Consider the following 23,882-nt stretch of genomic DNA (forward strand, 5'->3'; position numbering starts at 1 on the left):
ACTACTACTACTACTACAACTACTATTACTACTACTACTACTGCTGCTGCTGTTGTTGCTGCTGTTGTTGCTGCTACTACTACTACTACTTCTTCTACTACTTCTACTATTACTACTACTACTGCTACTATCGCTACTGCTACTGCTGTTACTGCTCCTCCTCCTCCTACTACTACTACTGCTACTGCTGCTACTACTACTACTACTACTACTACTACTACTACTACTACTACTACTACTACTACTTCTACTACTACTACTACTACTACTACTACTATTGCTGCTGCTGCTGCTGTTGTTGCTGGTTCTGCTGCTGCTACTACTACTACTACTATTACTACTACTACTACTACTACTACTATTAATACTACAACTACTACTATCGCTACTGCTGTTACTGCTCCTCCTCCTCCTTCTACTGCTACTGCTGCTGTAGTAGTAGTAGTAGTAGTAGTAGTAGTAGTAGTAGTAGTAGTAGTAGTAGTAGTAGTAGTAGTAGTAGTAGTAGTAGTAGTAGTAGTATGTTTTGTTATATCAGAACTTGCCTTCAGGACGTTTTCAAATGTTCCCTCCATATAAACCGCGTCTGTGATTGGCCGATTATCTTGTGCGCACAATATAGCGATTGTGTTTTCAAGTCTCAAAAAAAAGAGACGGGAAAACAGAACTTGTGGTTTCCGCTCCAAAAAAAAAGACGTGAAAACAGAACTTTTGTTTTCCCGTCGCCAAAAAACAATTAACTCCTGAAAACAGACTTATTTTGTGTTTCCCCGAGTTAATTTTTTTTGGCGACGGGAAAACATAACTTGTGTTTTCCCGCCTTTTTTTTGGAGCGGTGATGTCACCTTAGTTCCACCGTAACGTACTGATATCTTGATCAATGAAAAGTTGTCATATATAGTTAATGTTCAAAATTTTAAAAGACTGTTTTGTTACCAGATTGTGCAAGTATTGAAGTGAAAGAAAACAATCAAAGTAAACATTAAATACACATTTGACAATTCAACAAATTGAACAACATGTATTGTTTATTACTTGGTGCGGTGGTAACAAGCTCTTGCAGCCCCTTTCATGACCGGGTCGAATGAGTATTTTCATTAAACATCTTACACTATTTTCAGTTATTCAGATTTCATTTGAAATTGAGTTCGTGAAGTATTAATACAATTAAATATGCTTGTTAATATAATAAACCCCCAAAGCAAAGACTTTTTTGCGATGATCATTTGTTACGTGTTAATTAGATCATTTATATGTTTGTATAGCAAGATTTGTTACTTTGCGAATACTTATGTACTTCTTTATGTACTTGGTGCTTTAATTTCTATTGTAACATGTGCATGCTGGTTATAAAGCAATGTTATTATTAATGAAGTGTTTAGTTTGATATACTTAAGATATTCATATGGAGATGATATTGGAAACTACCGGTAAATGAACTTAATAGATCACAAACAATCATCTTGGATTTATATTGTTATTTGTTATGAAACAATTGTTTATTAACATATATACTCAGATTTTATATTCATCTTATCAATTTCATTAATAACATAGATACAAAACACATAAATATACACAAATATCAATACATACACTTTGTTTTGATTATGCCAAAATACATATTAAATGGTATGTTTGCAATGTTAGTTGAAATAGCTTTCCGTAAACATCACAGAATGAAGCTGGGTCCGTCTCTGTCACTGTGGTTTTGATCATTAACTTGCCGCATAAACACCTTCCGTGTGGTTTGATGGTGTTCATCTAATTCTAACAAAACTTCGCGCCTTAAAGCTTTACAAATCCCTCGACTAATCCTTGTCAAGTCTGAAAAACAACAGAAGTAAAACCCATTTTAAAGCAAGTGCTTTTACTTTCTTTGTCATTCATTTATAACAAAGGACCGAAATTTATAATCAGGCAGAAATATCAATAATGATATTTATTTAAAGACAATAAGTCAAAAAAATAAATATTATAGTTAATCAACACAACGTGTTTGTTAAAAAAGACCATTGGTTGGATAACAATTACGCAGTGTATTTTATTTAAAATTTATGTTTAATTTGACATAAATTGTTTAAACATTATTACTTCAGCATTCCATCATGTAACATTTGGTTAATTTGATATATTTTCAGTACAACCTGAAGTATATGTTTTAGATTCTTACAAAACTGTGTTCAGATTAAATGCAGAACTGACGGGAAAATTCTTGCATACCACACATAGCATTTCAAACATGTGCTCCACACATAGCATTATTGCATTTTTATACACAGACTCCGATTCAGATGTTTATGCGCAAACATACAATATATGTAGCTTCTCTATGAAGAATTACAATTGTCCGCCCTATTTTTTAAACCTTCAACAATATTATAATGAACGTTTGTGTCGATTGAATAGCAAATAAACCACACATAGCCTTTCACTTTGTGTGGTTCAAACACGCGGTTGCACTTTTTGGAAAAATACTTAATTAATTTTGCGCAAACTTAACACAGTTGTGTATTTTGACAATGACCGGGCTCTCGTCTTTTTTTTTTTGAAAATGGTTTTGAATTAATGAAGAAATTATCAGAAACGTACCTGAAGCGATGGTTTGTTGACATCCGATTGTCCCACACAAAGCCGAAAAAGTTACGTGGTACAGGCACATTGACTCCTATATACCCCCCTAAACTTCGTTTAGTGGGGGTATAATAAATTAATCAAATTAATACCATACGAACATTCTCCATCATGACACACTTTAAAAATAATATTTGATTTAGTGCAAGAAATGTTTAACAAAAATACGTCCCCTGAAAACTTCATTTTGTAAATTCGGCATTTTGAATTGTGATCATCGATATGACACACAGCAAGGGAAGATGCAGAATTATGGAAAGTTATTACAGAATCCACCGATTTATAGTAAAATAATGGCTAAATAAATATTTCTATAAATGCGTGACCTTGACTTTGGTCAAAAACACAGGTCTTGCACTGCCCGTTAATTGAGAACAATCACATCAGGACATTTTGAGAATCCTTACCAAATAAGGCATATTTAATCAAAATGTGACTGACCATGACCCTAGCAACATGGATCTTATATTATTTGACACTGATAGATAATGGGAGAACAATTGTGGACAGTTATTACAGAATCAATTGATGCATAGTCAAGGAATCACTAAATAATGAATAGTTCATCAAATTTGTTTCCTTAAACCTCAATGTGTGACCTTGACCTTAGCCCCTAGGATTATGGGTGTTGAATGTGAAGCACCCCGGATGATTGAGATCAACTATGGCAAGTTTCATGTGTTAATGGAGATAAAGCTTCATCTAAGCTTATATTAAAAGCATTTTTTTTTTTCAAAATACAAAGGGCCATAACTTCGATATTAACAGATGGTTAGAATGCCATTTGATCCATACCAAGTTTCAATGAAATCCGCCAAAGCATTTCCAAGATATGGCTCCGGACACAAAAGTGACGGACGGACGGACAACACCAAAACAATATCCCTCACAAAACACGGCTGGTGAGAAATAAAAAAGAACAGCAACATTTTATGGAATATTTTATTTCGATGCCCTGATGAATATATCGGAAGATAATACAAAATGTATGACATCTAAGAGAACACCTCTACATTCAATACATCTCTAAATAAAGAAAAGCTGAACATTTTTTTTAATGAATATTGTTTCAAACAACATTAAGATGTAATATTCAACTTTAAATTTAGAAACAATTTACTGCACTTAGTTATTTACATACCAAATGAATCATAATGAATTTAATGAAAATATTTTTAAATGATGATATAGGAAGTTATGAATAAATTATTCTTGGACAAGGCAGACACAAGTACAACATATTACAAAACTAATCAAGAAAACTTTCTAGAGCTAAATACAAGACTAAATTCCATATATGTGTTATTAAAAACAATAAAATACAGATTTAAGACGATGAAATACACATGACATGAATTTTAAAATTTAATGACCCCATAATACATATGATAATGAGATGAGAATATGTACAAATGAGAATCTGTTATATGACAAGATATTAAAACTAATGTTAAAATGACTCCATAAGACATAATTAAAAAAAATCGAGATCAACACCCCGCCTGTTCAATATACAGTATGTGCAATTAGTTCTAGTAAGAGTGTGAGTATATGTGTATTATATCTAAACATCCTTCATTTATTTCACTAATTCCATTCCAAAGTGCAACAAGCAACAATCAAAAGTGATTCTGATATCAATTGTCAATATGAAGAAAAATCAGTTTACATTAATATTTTCAAACTCTGGACTATGTTAAGAAAGTTGGTAAACATTAAAAAATATAAGTTGGTAAACATTAAAATATATAAGTTAAAATATGGACATCTATCCTTTACCAACATACACTTTGCAGTAAGATTTGATTTAGCCATAACCTAAGCAAATTACAGAATCCATTGAATGGCACATAGTGACATAGCAAGTGATAATGTTTGAATTTACATTCCAAATACACATATAAATTGAACAAATAATAATCATAAAATTAATAGAAAATAGACACAGAGCAAACACAATAAATACATTCTATATACATGCATATAAATACAGAAGTCATGCAATCACTGTAACATTTTAATAAGGTAAAGTCCCAAGTATTTTTTTTATATATTTGTTTTACCAAACCACTAACAATTTAATATTGTCAGTTGAAAAGCAGCTCAGAGAAGGTTCAAGTACAAGTAATTCCCAAGTGAACTGTTACTGTTAGCGTTTATTTAGAATAACAAAATCTGAAAACCCTCACTTAAAAACTACAATTTTGATGCATTGACTTCTTTACAAAATGTTACAAGTACAGGTAAGTAAAAATAAAGATATGATTTTTTACACTTTTGTACACTGTGAATGAACATTTTATCTTCTTGCCCTTGTGACGCGTTTAGCAGGAGTTGCTTTCTTGACAGCCAGCTTCTCTTTCTTCACTTTAGGGGTAGCTTCTTTACCTTTGGTTGAACGCTTGGCTTTCACTGGCGAATCTACAAATAACAAAGGAATGAACCCATGGCAAAACAATAATATGTGAAAATATGTATTGACTCGAATTGTGACAAAAACAAGATGCAGACTCTGCAGAAGAAAACTTAATGAACACACTTTATGATCTAAGCATCAAATCTATAAAAACACACAAACCATTACCAAGTAGTAGCAATGTACATGTTTAATGTCTGACCAATTAGAAGTAAACTAGATACAACATCTGACCAAGTTTGGTGAAGGTCGGATGAAAACAACTTGAATAAGAGAGCTGACGCTTATTACAGACCGACAGACAGACCGAAAGACAAGCTCACTCCTATATACCCCCCTAAACTTCGTTTGTGGGGGTATAATTATCTAATAGGATTTCATTGCCAAGCTTACGCTAAACACTACAAGATACATTCAAGTTTTCATTCACATTACATACCAGCTTTAACAGATGGCTGAGGTGCTGCTTTAACTTTCTTCGGAGATGCTGCTACCCCTGGTTCAGCAGCCTTTCTCTTTCCTGGCTTTGCTTTTACCACGGTCACTGGGAACAAAATGTTAATAAGTATTGGTGTTTGGAAATATTGTAATATATATTCTGTTTATCCTCCATTACCAAAAAAATGCATTTGACAGGTCTTGCTTTATTTGCATTGCATGGGCTAAGATTTCTAAGAAACTATGGTGATAAAATATTAAATTAGCTTTATGGGCCTTATCATTTCATTTAAAAGCTGATTTTTAAAATTAATCTATATCCCTTACCTATGACAGGCTCTGGTTCAGCCACAAGTGCTGCAACTACTGGGGCAATTTTTGTAGAACTCCCCTTTTTTGCAGGACTAGCTGCCTTTCCACGCCTTGTCGCTGCTCGCCCCTTCTTTGCAGGAGAGACCACAACAGTAGGCTCTACAAAACAAAACACGATCAATATTGTTGAAACGTGATTGATTTTCATCTGAATTATATAATTAGATAAAATATTTTGTAGTCTTCATTAGGTCTATCTTCTGTCGAACCCAAATATCAAACTCTTGATATGGGATTTATAGCTCAGTCTTCTACCAACAAAGCTAGCAGGCAAGGTTCAAGGGCACAATACTAAAGAACATGTGGATTACTGAGCATTTCAACAGATGTCTTGAATATCTAAACTTAAGGGTTAAGACACAAAGGGGCCTTTTCACAGATTTTGAAATTTGTCATTAAATGCTTTATATTGATAAATGTAAACATCTTAAAAGCTCCAGTAAAAAATCAAGAATAAAATTTAAAAAAGGAAAAAAAAGTAGCCGGTACCAGGGCTCGAACCAGTGACCCCAGGAGTCCTGGAGTTAGTCTGAAGAAAAAACCCATTAGCCCTCTCGGCTATTATGCCGGGTATACACAATTTAAGTATTTAATACCTTATATAAGCAATCTTCGTAATTTCGTAAATTTAAATGACAACAACAGAACTCTCCAAATTATTCAATCGTTTTGCATTGCAACGCTTTATAATTTTTAGGTTTTCAAATTGTCAAAAGATACATATAATGGCTATATTGGACTATGGTAAATGTTCAGTAAAACTGTTACCTCACAAATATCATAACTAAAATGAAAATTTGCAAATCTGATACAACTTTTTTCAATTTTGTCAATTTACCAAACCGTGAAAAGATCCCTTTAAGGTTCCAATTCAACTAATAGAGAAATGCAGTAATTTGCTCCCTTAAATTAGATAGAATATTTTATGATGCTAACCGACCAACTAACAGTCTTCTATTTACTCCTTTCAAACTTTGTTTTAGGGGCTACAAAATTACAAATATACAGAGAAATTCCTACCTGTTGCTGTCACAAAAGTTTCTGCAGATGCTGCTTTGCCCTTTTTAGCAGGAACAGTGTCCACAACTTCTGCTTTCCGTTTCTGGCTGGTATTCTCTACAGTAGGTGCTAGAGAGCAAACCAGATTATACAATGAATTTATTAAATTACAAATAAAATGCAAATCGTATAACGGTATAATATAAAAGTTGGTAACACCTGAAATGTTAAATTAAGCATTAATTTATTTTGTCATCTGATATATGCTCAGTTTTAATCAGTCAGGTTATGAATGGATAATAATGTTCTTGATATCCATGTTTTTCACACCATTTAAACAATAAGCATACAGATTTTAAAAGTTCATCATACCTTCAACAACAAGAGTAGCAGGCTTAGGTGCAGCCCTTGTTGCACGTCCCTTCTTGGCTGGGGTGGCCTTGGCTGGGGTAGCAACTGAAAAATTATTCAAAACAGGTTAAGTTTAGGCAGTGAAGGTAAGTTTAAAATATAACAGTTAAGCTAGTCAAAATTAGTTTAAAAACCACACAAAACCATTTCAACTTATAAAGAAGAACATCAGGGCCATCCCAAAGATTTTTTTTCAGGTTCCTAGGTCCTGGAAAGGTCAGGTCCTGAGATGTGACCCCCCAAACCAGCTACATATATTTTATGTCATAATTATTCTAGTAAAAGCTACAAACCTTTAATAACTTCTTGTTCTTTAACAGGTGTAGCAGTTTTAGGTGCAGCCTTTGTTACTTGTCCCTTCTTGACAGGTGTCTTCTTGACTGGGCTTGCAGCCTTTCCTCGTCTTGTTGTACGGCCCTGCTTTACTGGAGAGGACTTAACTGGGGAATTCACTGTAAAGTTGAAAAGTGGATTTTATCATTAAATTTCACAAAAATAACAGTTAAAACACGCTTGAAAAGAAGCTGCAATAAAGCACATAAAACTTTCAAGATATAAAATAATGCAAAAAGACATCTAGTTGAATAGACATATCTGCACCTAACATTGGTTTTGGATACTTCAGGAAAAATATTGGGTCTATGTAAACTTACAGCATGTTTTGTTCTTGATATTTTGCTTTTAACTACAAACCTTTAATAGCTTCTTGTTGCACAACAGGAGTAACAGGTTTAGGTGCAGCCTTTGTTGCTTGTGCCTTCTTGACAGGGGTCTTTTTGACTGGACTTGCAGCCTTACCACGGCGTGTTGAACGGCCCTTCTTTACTGGAGACGCCTTAGCTGGGGTAGAAACTGAAAATTGTTATTTTATAATTTATTTCAATTAAGAGTATTTTTAGGTAACAATTAACTATACTTTGAATAAGTATCGGCTACCAGTATGTGCTTTTATTAAAATCCTACAATAACCTCCATAGAATAAAAAACATTGTTCTAATCTCAAATATACAACAAGCCTTCACCTTTCTCCATAGTTGGTGCCGATTGTTGCACTGTTGTGACTTGTTCAGCAGCTGTTTCCAGTAAAGGGACAGCAGCCGTTGCAGCTCTACCCCTCTTGGCAGGAGTGGGGGATTTCTTGGCAGATTTTGTGCTTTTCTTAAGTGGACTAACAACCACCTTGGCACGGCGACCGCCTGTGAGCTTGGCTATTACTGGGGTGGCAACTGCAATGTCAAACAAGAGTACATGTTTAAAGACTGGATTTGCTCTATGGAATTAGAAACTCAACCCTTCCTGTAATCCACATTTAGTGGCATTACCATCATGCTTATTCAGTTTAAACAGCTGAGAGAACTCTCAAGCAACACCGGTCAATTAATAAATTCCTCATAACAATGTAAGAAGCAGCAAATCTGTTTAACCTTTTTCTTCTTGTACAGGTGCTGGCACATTAACTTCTGGTGCAGGTGCCGATATGGCTTCTGGTGCCTTCTTAGCTACAGCTGTCTTCTTAACAGGCGTCTTCTTTACAGGTGTTTTCTTAACTGGCGTCTTCTTTACTGGTGTTTTCTTAACTGGAGTAGCTGGCTTTCCTCGCCTTGTAGCCCTTCCTTTCTTTACAGGACTGGCTGCAACTACAATTATAATACACATTTATATCCCATTTGATGAAAACTGTTTTCACTTGATAAACATACCTCTTGCACACGCAGTTGCAATTTTTTAATGCCCAACCCAAGCACTCTCGACTGTTGTTGATTATATTTGTTTTGTCTATTTAAAAATCATTACAACCATGCACTGGGGTGGCAACTCAAGATTGGCAGGACAAGTATAAATGTGTAATAACATGACATTGATCTATGGAAGAAGATTCTCAATGTCATGTAATAAACAGTTACTATCATGCTTTGTCAGTTTAAATTTTTTAATAAATCTGTAATAGATCATCTTGTTGTTTTAAGAAAAGTCCAATGCCAAGAAGTTAACATTGAGTGGACCAACTCTCAAGCAAAAGGAGTCAATATCTCAATTCCTTGGAACATTCTATGAATCAGAAAATCTGTTAAACCTTTCTCTTCTTGTACAGGTGCTGGTACACTAACTTCTGTTGCAGGTGCTGATATGGCTTCTGGTGTCTTCTTAGCTACAGCTGTCTTCTTTACTGGTGTTTTCTTAACTGGTGTCTTCTTTACTGGTGTTTTCTTAGCTGGAGAAGCTGGCTTTCCTCGCCTTGTAGCCCTTCCTTTCTTTGCAGGACTGGCTGCAACTACAATTATAACATAAGTTTATATCCCACTTAATGAAAACTGCATTTGAAATTTATCTATTGATTTGAATATCCATTCTTAGACTCCTGTCATTTTATTCCTTTTTTATTCTAGTTAATACAACCCCAGATGCTACACACCTTTCTCTTCTACTGGAGTCGGTACATCTACAACTACCACAGATGCCTTTTCAGCTGCAGCTGCCTTCTTGACTGGAGTTTTCTTGGCTGGAGTTGCTGGCTTCCCTCGCCTTCCTTTCTTTGCTGGACTGGCTTCAACTAAAGTTAACAAATATATTAGTAACAAGCAAGAACAAAAAATTGTGGGTTTAGCATCAATCACTTATTGCTTCCCCTTAATTGCCCATTTAGCAAACAAAAAAAAGAACAAGATGTGTTTGTGAAACACTATGTCCCCATATATGACGTTTGACCTTGACCCTTCACCACTCAAAATGTGCAGCTACATAAGATACACATGCATGTCAAATATAAAATTGCTAGCTTCAATATTGCAGAAGTGACATTACATGAGCAATTTTGACCAATATATTTGACCTTGAAGGATGACCTTGAACTTTCACCACTCAAAATGTGCAGCACCACGAGATGCACATGCATGCCAAATATCAAGTTGCTATTTTCAATATTGCAAAAGTATTCATAAAATAAGCGATTTGGGCCACATATATTTGACCTCTGACCTTAAAGGATGACCTTGACCTTTCACCACTCAAAATGTGCAACTCCATAAGTTACACATGCATGCCAAATATCAAGTTGCTATCTTCAACATTGCAAAAAGTATTCATAAAATAAGCGATTTGGGCCACATATATTTGACCTCTGACTTTGAAGGATGACCTTGACCTTTCACCACTCAAAATGTGCAGCTCCATGAGATACACATGCATGCCAAATATCAAGTTGCTATCTTCAATAGTGCAAAAGTATTCATAAAATGAGCGATTTTGGCCACATATATTTGACCTCTGACCTTGATCTTGACCTTTCACCACTCAAAATGTGGAGCTCCATGAGATGCACATACATGCCAAATATCAAGTTGCTATCTTGAATATACAAATATTGCAAAAGTGTACATTAAATGAGCGATTTTGACCCATATATTTGACCTTTGACCTTGAAGGATGACCTTGACCTTTCACCACTCAAAATGTGCAGGTACATATGCATGCCAAATATCAAGTTGCTATCTTCAATTTTGCAAAAGTTATTGCAAATGTTAAAGTCGGCGCAAACCAACAGACCAACCAACCAACAGACAGGGCAAAAACCATATGTCCCCCTTTACTATAGTGGGGGACATACAAATTGTTACAAGTTTTATTGTTTTTGGCCAAAACTCCGTGGAAAATTGAAAGACTATGCAAAACAAGGCTATTGTCAAGCAATATGGTCCCCTACCGGCTCCTCCATTGTCAGAAATTCCATCATTTTTAGCATAATTATTTGTTGGTTGCCATAGTAACCACAATTTTTGAGGTAGGAACAAAAATGAAATGACGTGCATAATGATCATATTGCCATCTATCCATGTTGCAAGTTTCATGAAAAGCAGGGCTCGGGCTGTCGTTCGCCATTTGAGCCATTTGCGAAAATATTGAGAAATTGGCTCAAGAAAATTCTGATTTGCGAAAATGCTAAAATCTCATCTCATCTCAAATCTTCATTGAAATTATCCGCCAATTAAATCCAGGCTGGTTTTCTATAGTTTTCTCTTTGTTTCATTAAAAGTGTTCGCAAATTGAACAATAAACGAAAACCGTTCTTCACCAGAACATGAGACATCGCTTGACCTTATTGTTATTGAAGCGCACGTGGTAGCTGGCCAATCATTATTGAGTTCGCTCACGCATAATATTGGATCAATCATGCGTAGACACTTGGAATACACAGTTGATATTGTCGTCTGCCTACAATTTATTGGCCCATGGCAAACGTCGTATTTAAAGATAAACAAATGACAAGAGCAATAATAAATAATTTCTCAGCTGATCACTTTTGACATGTCTACCGACTATCGATCTGAATTAAAGGATGATCATTAAATAATTAGTTCTATGTTGATGATGTTACACCTTTCTGACGATTATCGTCGTTATCGTTTGAAATAAAAGGTGATTATTAAGTTGTTTTACTCACATGCTATTGTGAAGAAAAATGTCAACCAAATGGTCTATTTATTACGTATTTGCTGGGCTACCAATTTTCATTTTCTGCAATCAAACGATATGCAAATTTTATTTCAAGTGCAGAACGCGTACAATTTTTCGGACTGTCGTTTTTAGATACATTATTTTTCGCTGATTTAAATTTATTTTCGGAGTTCTTTATAGAAGAAATAGAATGCCGAATACACATGCGGTAATACAGACGATATGGTTTATATTAATTCGAATTGTAATCACTTGAAATTGCAATTGGAAAGACTATCACAAAGAACAATTTGTAAGTCTCTGGGTGGGGTGGGGGGCTTTGCCCTTTATTCCTGTTGGGTTCCTGGTTCTAAGACCCCCCGGCCTTATTATCAGGATTTCAAATTTGGGACAACTTACTCCACTGTTAAGTGTACATGTACAGATTAACTTATGTTTGTACTTTGAAAAGTACCATAATAATTACTTCTATATTGAAAACTGCATGTTATATTATATGTGATATGCTCTTGCTGTCATAAAAAGAAATATGAACAAGTTGATAGTATATATTATTATTTTAAAACCACTTTTCGCGCGCCGAAAAACGAAATCTGGTTGGCTCAAAGAAATTTTGGACCAGCGCTAGCCCTGAAAAGATATTAAGAACTTTTAAAGTTATCATAGGATCCAGAAGTGTGAAAGACAAGACTCATACGGCGCAAACCGGTAGGGGACCAAAACAAACTTAAAATAAAGCATTCCTTGGATTAAGAAATTTATTTCAAAATGTAACCAGACTGGTGACAGACAGACTGTTTCCACCGTGCCCTCTTTAAGGCAGCACCCAATATCTTTTGTGAATTTAGATTTTCAATTCTTTCCCTAATATTTCCTTACAAATTTACAAATTTGATAAACCCCTTAAAAAAATTCAAAATCTTTTGCTGATAATTATGCCTCACCTGTGACAGCAGCCTCTTTCACTTGTGTGGCAGATTTCGCTGGAGTGTCTGCCTTAAGTCCAGCCCTTGTAGATCGGCCCTTTTTGGCTGGGGAGGCTGATTTCACTTCCTTAACCACTGCCTTGGATTTAGGAGTACGTTTCAGCGTCTTGACTGGAGTCTTCAGCTTTTTAAGCCCACCATTCCGTGTTCCCCTGTCAAGTACATTTTAATCTTTTCATTCAATATCGTAACAAACTTACTTCTGGAGAAATCATCTTCAAGCTAACATGTACAAATGAAGTAGTTAACTTTGTTCAAATACTTGAAGAGCAAAAGATAAAATATTCGTGACACTTATGAATCTGTTTGAATAACATGCAAGCCTTTAATGTTATAACATTCTCTATTAACTTCACCACATTCTACTTATAGATGAAGGCAACACACATTATGAATATCCATGAAAAGGGCAAGCATTATTATAAGAAATAGGTCTAAATTATGCTAGTCACCACTAATCTTCAGTTCATGAGGAACATTCATAAGAAGAATTACCTTGCTGGTTTGGGTGTAGCTGGTACAGGAGACTCGACAACAGCAGCTCTCACATCTCCGGATAGCTTCGGCTTCTTACTGAGTGGAAAATCAGCCGGGGACAAAGCACGCTTCTTACCTCTACAAGAAACAGGCACATTTACTATTCATGCAATCAAGAATGATTTTATTCTTAAATAACAAATGTAATGTATTTAAACAACAATGGCGTTTGAAGAAGACTCTATTATAATAATCAATGTGTATCTAAAACAAATACAGGTTACATCATTATTCGAATCATAAAAAAAACATTTTCAAAGATGAAACTTCCCAAACATAACTGACCTAGCTGAGAGAGGTGACACTGTTTTAGGATTTGTCACAGCCTTCCTTGCAGTCAACTTCTTGCTTGACGATTTGGCAGGAGAGGCCTGAAATAAACATTTGTGTAAACTTCATACACATCTTTTAAATTAAGTTCAGTCATATGTACATGTAAACAAACCAAATCGGGAGTTGTAGGTTGAGAAAGGGCATAATTTTAGAAAAAGGGGAAGACGCTGGGCGCTGGTTAAAAGGGGAAAATCGAGCGCGAAAGAGAAATATTTGGGGAAAAAAATAAAAACTGTTCATTTCAATTTCCATAACTCACCTACAGACTTCAGGTTTTTTTTTTAGAAAAAGAGGCATGTCTCTGACCTTTTTGTTCTTAAACACATGAACAAGTATGATATTAAAGTCAAAGTCCTAAATAAAGTTGCAGGTGTAGATCTTATAATGGGAAATGTTTTCAACTGGGGCCGGGGAACGATGTCAATATTGTGATTTCAATTTCATGATGAATGGGTTGACGATCTAGATCTGCTACAGTATTGGAAGGGAAAGGTGCGGCAGCTGCCGATTGTCTACTTTCACTTTCACAATAATCCGACAGTATTAATCGATGTTGATTACATGTACCTCCGAATCCTGCTGGGTTTCAATGGTTTTCGATGAGTAATTCTTAAAAATTGCGTCAACGCAATTAATATTTTCCGAGTCCGAACGTTTTATTTTGTTCGTGTATGAACGCCAATTGTGAGACTTTTCTGTTTTAACGTTTATATTTTGGCTTTCACATAACCCGGATGAAAATTCGACTGGTTTCCGGTAATTAATTGACGAAACACCCTTCTCTCGCAAGACCGGAATCCAGTAAAATAGTCACATGATTAATACCATTAGTTGCCCGGTTTCCATGACGTAATTTAAGAGCTATATATAGAATCACTGGGATTCCCAGATTTGAGTGTTCGTCGGGAGAGAGAGAGCGAGATCGTTGTACGTGGTACAAATTGGATAAGTGTCGACTTCCCAAAAGAAAAAAATCATTTCTTTGAGGGTAAAATATTATATTTTGGTGAAAAGTTATATTTTTTGAGGGGAAATGGTATTTTTAGGGGAAAAATTTTGGTAGGGGAAGACGCCGAATATTGGCGTCACTTTCTTAGTAAAAAACCCCCTGATAATTGATGTACAAAATGAAATGCAATTTACAATATATGGAGAACAAGATAAATACCTTAGGTTTGCTCACAGGTGTGGCAAACAACCTTGCTACCCCTGATGGACTAGCCGGACTTGCTGTTGGCTTGGGGGAGGCAAGCATTCTCTTCAAGCCAGATGGGGTTGAAGGTGATTTCGCTGGAGTCTTTCCCTTAAAGAGCTCTTTCACTCCAACCAAGTTCACACTTTTCCTGGCTGACTTCTTGCCAACTGACAGAGGAGACACAAACATTTCACCAGGGCCATTAGGAGTGTCTGGTATATCTGCGTACAGCACTGAGTCAGGCGTACCAACATTGGATGCTGGCGTGGAGAGGGAAGACACTGGCGACTTCTGAGGTGGAGTTGTGAAAAGATCTGCAACACCACCAAGACTCATCCTGCCCATTGACTTCTTCTTGTCCTTCTGAAAAAATCAACAAGAATTTCCCATTGGCTTGAAATGAACTGCTCAAACATTATTATGCTAAAAAAGGAATGGTGTGGAGACATTTTCATGGCGGAAATAACAACACGTAAAACAGCAAACTTTTATGAATTTAAAAGTTAAAAAAAGGTGTTCTTTTAAACAGAGTAAAATATCATTGTACAGACCTTAATCATACTCTTTCTTCCCTTCTTTGGCAATCGAAGAGGGGTCTTGGACACCAGGCGATTCTTCTTACCAATGATAATAGTGACTGGGGACTCAATATGACCAGTCGAAGGAGCCAGCAAGGCAGCTTTGGTTCTGGGCGTTTTAGGAAAAGCCTGAAAATGAAAGACAAACAACTGTTATGCAATTTATATGCAAAGCACTTCAATTTGACTAAAAACCCAATATCTCAACAATTACCTTTCAAATAACTAGCATTGGTGTTCTGATTTCCTTCTACAACAATATCAAAATAACTAAAATAAGAGATTCTAAAAGAAAGCAATATTAAGTTACCTTTCGAACAACAGTTGGGGGTGTTCTATTTTTCCCTTCTGCTGTCACCAAAGGTCCAGACTGCTGTTGTTTTGGGGGAGTAGTTTTAACTGCTGCAGGCTTTTTCACAATATCAGCCCATGTCTTCTTTGGGAGTTTAGGTGTGGCTTTCTTACCATGGATAGCCCTTAAAGTAAATTTATAAACTTAATTAAAAATCAAACATGTCAATTTTTTTTAATCATTTTATTTAACATTATCACATCACTTTTTATGACACATCCAAATATTTCTGCATGTCAAACATTCAAAAACAAATTTAAGAGCAAGGGAAAATAATAAATAAAGGTAAGTCTTACCTCAAAGCGACTGCTTTCTTGAGTGACACTGGAGGGGATAGCGTCTTTGTTGGGGTAGGAGAACCAATTTTCATTCTCTTTACTGCAACAGTCACGATCATGCCTGGGGAAGACCTCTTGCGCTTAAGATTCTTTTCCATTCTTGGGGTCTTTTTTATTGACTTAAGTGTGGCTGACTTGGGTGTTGATTTCTTGATGGATTTGGGGGTCTTTACTGCTTTAAGAACTGAAGCAGATTCAACAGCTGGAACTGCAGCAGATTCAACAACTGTATTCACTGGTGAAGCAGGTCTTGCCTTTGACCTAGCAGATGCTGGTGTTGAAATGATTGGTGTGCTTTGCAGCAACATATCCGCTAAACCAGTAAAACTCTCATTTATATTGTTATTAGTTTTGTTTTTGGGTGTCTTCATTAGTCTTTTCAAGCCCTTCAGATTGGCATCACCAGCAGACTTTCTAGAACTCTTCTTAGCCAACTTTTTAGCTGATTTGACTGGGGATGATTTGCGTCCAGACTTTGGTGTAGATTTTGTTGAAGATGACAGAGACCTTGCACGCTTAGGTGAAGCTGCTTTTGATGAAGCTTTCGATGGCAAAGTTTTAGGTGATGACAGCTTGGGCTGAGATTTAGGGGTCTCTGAGGAAGCCTTCTTGAAGGGTGATGTAGACTTTCTTGGTGAAGGTGGTCTTGCAACCTCAGCAACGGGATTAACAACTGCTTGGTGAAGCTGTGTCTTCTTAGAACTCTTAGGAGACTGGGCTGGTGAAGCTGAATGACTTCTAGGGCTCGAACTTTTAGGAGATCTCTTACTCGGAGAGACGGAGCGACTTCTCTGCTGGCTGGGAGTTGTATTTTTGGGAGATTTCTTAGGGGATTGCTCCTTTGTAGTAGGTGTAGATGGCAAAGGGGCAACAACAGCTACTGGAGTATCAGATTTAGATACAGCTGCAAGCGGGGTGGATCTTCTGCCCTTGGAAGATGGAGACTGGCTCTTCTTAGCAGGAGAAACAGATCGACTCCTTCCAGCTGGTTTCTTGGGTGAAGGTGATCGTCCCTTGGGTGATTTCTCTGCAGGAGCTGTAGAAACTGAGGTGGATGGAGCATCCGGAGTACCAGGAACAGTTGCCAAAGTCTTCTTTGCACTTTTTGGAGAAGACTTCTTTGCAGGTGATTCCTCCCGGATAGGCGACTTCTGCGGTGCAGCAAGTGAGCGTCTTTTCAGCAAAGGTGATGATGAAGGTTTTGGCAATTCGACAACCCTGGGGGGCAGAGCCCCACGGCGCACAGGGGTTGAGGGGGGCAGCTTTTTAACAAACAACTCTGGGCTCAGTTTTGGACCAAATGACACGCGTTTTCGCTTAGCTGATGGTGCAACAGCACTGCCTTGGTCATCTGCTGGCCTCTTTTTACTACTGCTTTTTGGGGTGACAGGATTCTTGGCCTTGGGTGTGTCTGATAACATGAAATGATACCACTTAAACCATACATCATTTACAGTCATAAATTAAATAGATGCAGGTACATAGAAGAGAAGATAGTGTTTTATACAGGAAGGAAAAGGGGCGTGGTGCAAAATTTCAAAAAAGGGCACTTAAGCGCGCGACATCCATAAAAAGGGCACAAATATATCTGTATAGTGACTTAATAACAAGCTTTGTTACACACAAACATTGTATGTATAGTTTTGAGATTTATTGTTGAATAATTAAACCAACAAAATCCAGAATGTATATTTTATTATGTGTTTTATATTTTCATGTAGTAACAAAAAACAAGTTTAAACACCATAGGATATACATGATATACAACTGGCTTCCCTGTCAGCACTCAAGTCGAGGATCCTTTATATGACAACTGGGCTTTCAAATAACTTAATTATTTTATTTTTATTTAATAAATGACATGGTGAAATATGCATGTACTAAAATTAAAGTGTTGCCACATAAAATTGTAAACGGGTATTGTTTTCACTTTGAACTTTCATGACCACGTGTTGTATTGTGTACATTTTATTTCGCAAAAAGTGTAACTAGGAACGGCGCCGTACTGTCTTTTGTACATTGTCAATTAATTAAATACACGTTAATTGGTCTCCGATATAAACTTGTTTTGCTTACAAAGCAATTTGCATCAATTTCTAATTTACGTTTCGTCGAAAGTGGAATGCCAAAATCGGAAAGCGTACGTTGCGACATTCTAAACACGAATGAGAAGTGGTACAAGTTCAATATTTTTGTAAAATTCATATCTGTGTTTGCCAATTAACATATTTTGATAAGTTACAAACGGGTCATAATGTTCTTAATTGAACCAATGGTGCAGGTTACTACTGTTACAACAATTAACAACTTTTGGCCAAACAGGGTCCAAGACGGGGTATCAACTTCTTTGCCGACATTCACACGTTATTGTAATCAAAACATCGTGACAATAAACAAGCACGTGCTCCAATTAAGCGCGCTCTGCTTAACCGTGAACAGCAAACGTGTTAAGATTGTCGCCTGTTACAATTCATCAACACACATCTACTGTGAGCCTGCGCCAATTGTATTGGATAGGAGGCGGAGCGTTATTTTAATCGACAGCTTTAATATGAGCCTGCGCCAATTGTATTGGATAGGAGGCGGAGCGTTATTTTAATCGACAGCTTTAATAAGTCACGGGTTGCTATTTTCGGCGTATGGCCAATTTTCAGGAAGTACAGTGGACGTCATGAGGCTTTGTAATCGGCGTATGGAAACAATTATCGGGCGTAATATACGGCCGTACGCCGCTTAGTGCAAGCCCTGTTAATTAAATTTTATTAACTTAAAACTGTTTTGCATTAAATTGAAATCAAATCAATATTTTACAGATACAAATTTTTTTTTAAATTTAATTACGCGTAAAAATAAATGTTTTGATATAACTGAATTACGCATGAAATGCACAATTTCCACGTGAATAACATCAAGTTTTTCATCAAGTCTCCTAAGTAACTGCGCACTCGGGTAGTGTTACAAAGCCACTGAAATTATCGATTGATATTGACACATGGTTATTCACGCATGATGAATTCACAACCGCGCGAATCTTCGCTGATAATAGCTTGGTTAAGAGGCAATTAAGATGTTATCAATAAGGTCGCGCACAGCGGAAAACAGGGCGGCGGCCTTTGAAAGGGCAGCGTGGCGCTGATTTGCTTTGAAAGGGGCAGCGAGGCGCTTCAAAAAAGCGGCGTGGCGCTGCGCCACGCTAAAACGGCCTGGATAAAACACTAGAAGACATATTTTCAGGAAATAGGATAGATTGCAAAGAAAAACCTACCTTTAGTTTTCTTGCCAGCACTGTTATTTGTATCAAAGATGACCTAAAAATAGAAGATGATTCGACCATGCATTTAAAGGGTTTACAGGAGGACAATAATTGAAATACAATTGCAAAACATTCAGCGGTTTCATCCAGCTTTATTGCAGATGGATAATTTTTTTAAGTAGGGGGGTTTAAAGTTTATTTGTACATTAGATTCAAAATGTAGCTGTGTTCTTGAATATTTAACAAGGGGATTTAAGCACCTCCCAGAAAACAACCAGAAATGTCATCAAACATAAGCAACCTGTAAAGAGTTAAAAAAATCTACCTTTGGAGTAGTTGTCCACGCCAATGGTGTTGTGGATTTAGGTGTCTTCTTTGGACTTGCTGCCTTAGGTGTTGCAGGTTTAGGAGTGGCAACCTTTGGACTCGCCGCCCTGGGTGTTGCTGGTTTCGGAGAAGCCACATTTGTACTTGCTGGTTTTGGGGTGGCTGGATCAGGAGTGGCTACCTTTGGACTTGCTGCCTTAGGTGTTGCTGGCTTAGGAGTGGCTACTTTTGGACTCGCGGCCCTGTATGTTGCTGGTTTAGGAGTGGCTACCTTTGGACTTTCTGCCCTAGGTGTTGCTGGCTTAGGAGTGGCAACCTTTGGACTTGCTGCCCTAGGTGTTGCTGGTTTAGGAGTGGCTACCTTTGGACTTGCGGCCCCAGGTGTTGCTGGTTTAGGAGTGGCTACCTTTGGACTTGCGGCCCTAGATGTTGCTGGTTTAGGAGTGGCTACCTTTGGACTCGCGGCCCTAGGTGTTGCTGGTTTAGGAGTGGCTACCTTTGGACTCGCGGCCCTAGGTGTTGCTGGTTTAGGAGTGGCTACCTTTGGACTTTCTGCCCTAGGTGTTGCTGGCTTAGGAGTGGCTACCTTTGGACTTTCTGCCCTAGGTGTTGCTGGCTTAGGAGTGGCAACCTTTGGACTTGCTGCCCTAGGTGTTGCTGGTTTAGGAGTGGCTACCTTAGGACTTGCGGCCCTAGGTGTTGCTGGTTTAGGAGTGGCTACCTTTGGACTTGCGGCCCTAGATGTTGCTGGTTTAGGAGTGGCTACCTTTGGACTTTGGGCCCTAGGTGTTGCTGGTTTAGGAGTGGCTACCTTTGGACTTGCAGCTCTAGGTGTTGCTGGTTTAGGAGTGGCTACCCTAGGACTTTCGGCCCTAGGTGTTGCTGGCTTAGGAGTGGCAACCTTTGGACTTGCCACCCTTGGGTTTGCTGGCTTAGGGGTAGATACCTTCGGACTTGCCACCGTTGGAGTTGCTGGCTTAGGAGTGGCTACCTTTGCGCTTGCTGGCTTAGGAGTAGCTTGTTTGGGTGTTGCAACCTTAGGACTTGGAACGCTATGTGTAGATTGTTTTACAGCCTCCACTATTGGATTCGCCAAAATATTCATTGAATTTGTCTTAGATGTAAAAGGCTTCTTTGAAGAACCGGGTTGGCTCATGTCAACAACTGGAGTTGACAAAGCCCTTGGAGTGAGCTTGGTTTTAGAAACAGATTTAACAGAAGATGGAGTTGAACCCGGTCTTGCAATAGGTGTGGTTTTAACAGACACTGGAGTATTCTGGGCAACTAGTATGGACTTTGGTGAAGGTTTTGGTGTTCTTCCTCTTGGCTGGTGACCGGCTAAAGGGGTGGCATGGCGTCCTGGTGAGGGGGACTGCTTGCGGGAGATTGCAGGCGATTTTCCAGGGGTTTTTGACGTGGCCTTAAAAAAGAAGACAACAGCATTCAATGATTTTCAATTATTGTCAATATTGAAATAATTCAAAACTTTAAGAGCCGAGATACCATTTTACAGCACAAATTTTTTACTGATGACCAATTTGACAAATCAGCTTTTACTCATATGGGAAAATCACATAGCCATTTCATATTTTAATAAATTCTCTTCAGGAAAGAGCCTTCATAAGGCCTCTTGTAAAGAAGAATGAAGTCCTCAACATAGCAAAAATCTAACTAAATTTTATAAATTAGTATAATTATTTATTTTTTGGTTGTAACAAATGTTACTCCAATATTCCTTTAAAAAGGGATTAATAACAATTGAGTACCTTTGGGGTGGATGATGGGGTCTTCAGCATCTTCTGAGGTGATAGTGTAGGAAATTCAAGACGAAATAACCTATCGATGATGGAGAACACGTCTTTGTGATTCAGTTGAACAGAATCCTGAATTGGCTTTCCGTTTACTTCCACCTGGTGACCTTTATTCAAGTTTACCAGAAAAACCTGAAAAGAATACATATTGGATGGGGTGTTCTTAATTGTTTTTCAACATTGCCAAATGCAGTTTGCAGTTCCCTTGTCAATATTTTTATCCACTGTCATTTCCCCACTACTTTCCCCAACAAAAGGGGCTTAATATTATCGGATTAAACATTAAACACAACAACCTTTGAAAAAATAATGCAAGCATTACTAAAACATGGAAAAAAAATTACAAAGTAGTTATTACATTTTACAATTAATGGTTTTAATGCTGATATATGTTTTTTAAGCTATATTACAAACTCACCTCCTTATTTTCATTAACCTCCAAACGACAATGTTCAAGTCCAACTTGTGGTAACTGAATTCTAATATCACAATCGTGGTTCCTGAAATGGTAATGAATCATAAAATGTCATTATTAATGAGAAAAAAACACTTAAGTGTACCTTTGTTAAAATTGTCAGGCCATCTTTTTAACATTTTTGGAATACTTGAACTAAGGCATTTTACTGTTTATCAACTAGGGGATTTATAGTGGCAGTATAACTGCTTATTTCCTTATAAAGGACGACAGCAATATTAATAGTTTAAAAATGATTATTGTAACTGCAAACCTCTTTCCTTACCTTCCAAACAAACAAGATGTTGAGGTCAGAGGAAATGAAGCTCCATCCGAACCATTTCTTTTGATGACAACGATGTTAGCGTACAGCATTACTTCCCTAGTTGTCCTGAAACACGTTTTTTCAAATGCACCGATATACATTTTCAGTGGGCTTTCATCAATATTTGGTATAAATTTTCAGTGGGTTATCGCCAACATTTTCAAGAATGTGTGATCCTGGTCAGTTTTTGAAAATGCAACAAACAAAAGCTGTCTCCATAGGATAACATATGCCCCCAAAAAACGCTTTGATAGAAGTTATGGGCATTATTCAAAACCTGAACGCTGACCCTAATTTCAAGGTCAAAGTGGTTAAAATGTGTGTGCGTATTGTCCATATACACATGCATACCAAATATTAAAGTTACATATGAAGGGACATAGAAGTCATGAGCATCTTTCGAAACCTAAACGCAAAAGTGTGACTAACAGTGGCTGTGCGACTGCTATATGCCACCCTACCTGGGGCATAAAAATTGTGCATAACTATTATTATCCCACAGGAGTTTGAAAATCTATCCATAATGCTAATCTTATGGCTAAAAAAAAATATACCCCTATATACTATAAAGACTACAGGAATGAAACGCAGCAGACCTCAGACCTGCCATTTTCCAGTAAACAAGGGAAATTACTGGAAAAACAGGGTACCCTACATCGACCCATGGTATAATAATCAAAAGGCCGGCGAAAGAAACTAGGAACACTGCTTACCGTGAACTACCTTCCTCTAAATTCACAATTGTTCAACAATTTCCGCTCATTGTTGGATCCATTGCGTGTTGTTGTTTTTTAGGCTAGATTGCACTCTACCGGTACGTAGTTGTAAACAACTATCGACAAAGCGTGGATTTATTCCTGTAGTCTTTATACTATATAGGTGTATTTTTTATTTAGCCATTAGATTAGCTTTATGGATAGAATTTCAAACTCCTGTGATTATCCCCACGCTCCGAATTGGAGCAGGGTGATTTTGTCCATCTCCGCCATCTGTCCTGTCCACTATCATCTCCTTCACTCTTAGCACTAGAACCTTGAAACTTAAACATTTGTTAGCTATGAGCATATGTGCGACAGTACACTATTTGGAATTTTGATCTGACCCCTGGGTCAAAACTGCGTCGTCCGTTTTAATATTGTGGACTAATTATGTTTAAACTACCTACTGTGCAAAATACGAGTCGTAAGTCTTTACTTTACAGGTTAAACGTTGTATATGGTTTCCTATTTTACGCTCAATTAAATAAGGTTTATGGACGTGCCCTTGCTTCGTTCTTAGAATCAATAAACAATAACGAACTAACACAAACAAAAGGCGAAAAGCTTTTCCGTTTTTAAATTACAATGAAACACACGCATAAATTAAATATTTTGAGCATTATTGTAAGTTATATGGTAATGTAACCTACAAACAACAAATACAACTCATAAAATTGAGAAAACCAAGCCATAACTTACAATCTTCATATTAACTTTATCTTCTTTCCTCGCTCGAGTTTAGATTCCGCGCGTGAGTTAAACGGGTTATTCATGCGCTCAACAATAGAGCTCCATGTAATCTGTTAACTTAATTAAAACCCCTTACGTGAATTGGTTGATCTAAAGTAACAGAAGTGATGACAACTATTCATTAATGTTAGTGCTCTTCTCTTAAATATCTCTTTTTAATTAT

The 23,882-nt window shown here is 37.1% G+C and overlaps 1 protein-coding gene across 50 annotated transcripts; it reads right to left on the reverse strand.

Annotated features, from left to right (window-relative positions):
* Window positions 1-3,558: 3,558 nt before the first annotated feature.
* Window positions 3,559-23,859, reverse strand: LOC127857070 (nascent polypeptide-associated complex subunit alpha, muscle-specific form-like). Of its 50 annotated transcripts, none has more exons than XM_052393394.1 (27): window positions 23,669-23,856; window positions 22,173-22,277; window positions 21,851-21,932; window positions 21,388-21,564; window positions 20,253-21,041; window positions 20,073-20,117; window positions 19,938-19,982; window positions 19,620-19,892; window positions 19,307-19,349; window positions 16,000-17,452; window positions 15,662-15,827; window positions 15,325-15,480; window positions 14,747-15,136; window positions 13,531-13,616; window positions 13,204-13,323; window positions 12,667-12,860; window positions 9,684-9,821; window positions 9,345-9,542; window positions 8,695-8,907; window positions 8,293-8,496; window positions 7,964-8,122; window positions 7,564-7,722; window positions 7,232-7,315; window positions 6,881-6,988; window positions 5,816-5,959; window positions 5,490-5,594; window positions 3,559-5,055 (listed from the first exon to the last, which is right to left on the reverse strand). In XM_052393394.1, the coding sequence occupies exons 2-27, from the start codon at window positions 22,259-22,261 to the stop codon at window positions 4,934-4,936; spliced, it is 5,742 nt and encodes a 1,913-aa protein (XP_052249354.1). In that variant the 5' UTR covers window positions 22,262-22,277; window positions 23,669-23,856; the 3' UTR covers window positions 3,559-4,933. The 50 variants fall into 50 exon arrangements, with proteins under 50 accessions (XP_052249354.1, XP_052249346.1, XP_052249326.1 ...); XM_052393386.1 differs by having other exon boundaries at window positions 20,208-21,041; XM_052393366.1 differs by having other exon boundaries at window positions 19,938-20,027; window positions 20,073-21,041; window positions 23,669-23,858.
* Window positions 23,860-23,882: the final 23 nt, after the last annotated feature.

The sequence above is a fragment of the Dreissena polymorpha genome, chromosome 14, assembly GCF_020536995.1.
Source record: "Dreissena polymorpha isolate Duluth1 chromosome 14, UMN_Dpol_1.0, whole genome shotgun sequence".
Taxonomy (NCBI): domain Eukaryota; kingdom Metazoa; phylum Mollusca; class Bivalvia; order Myida; family Dreissenidae; genus Dreissena; species Dreissena polymorpha.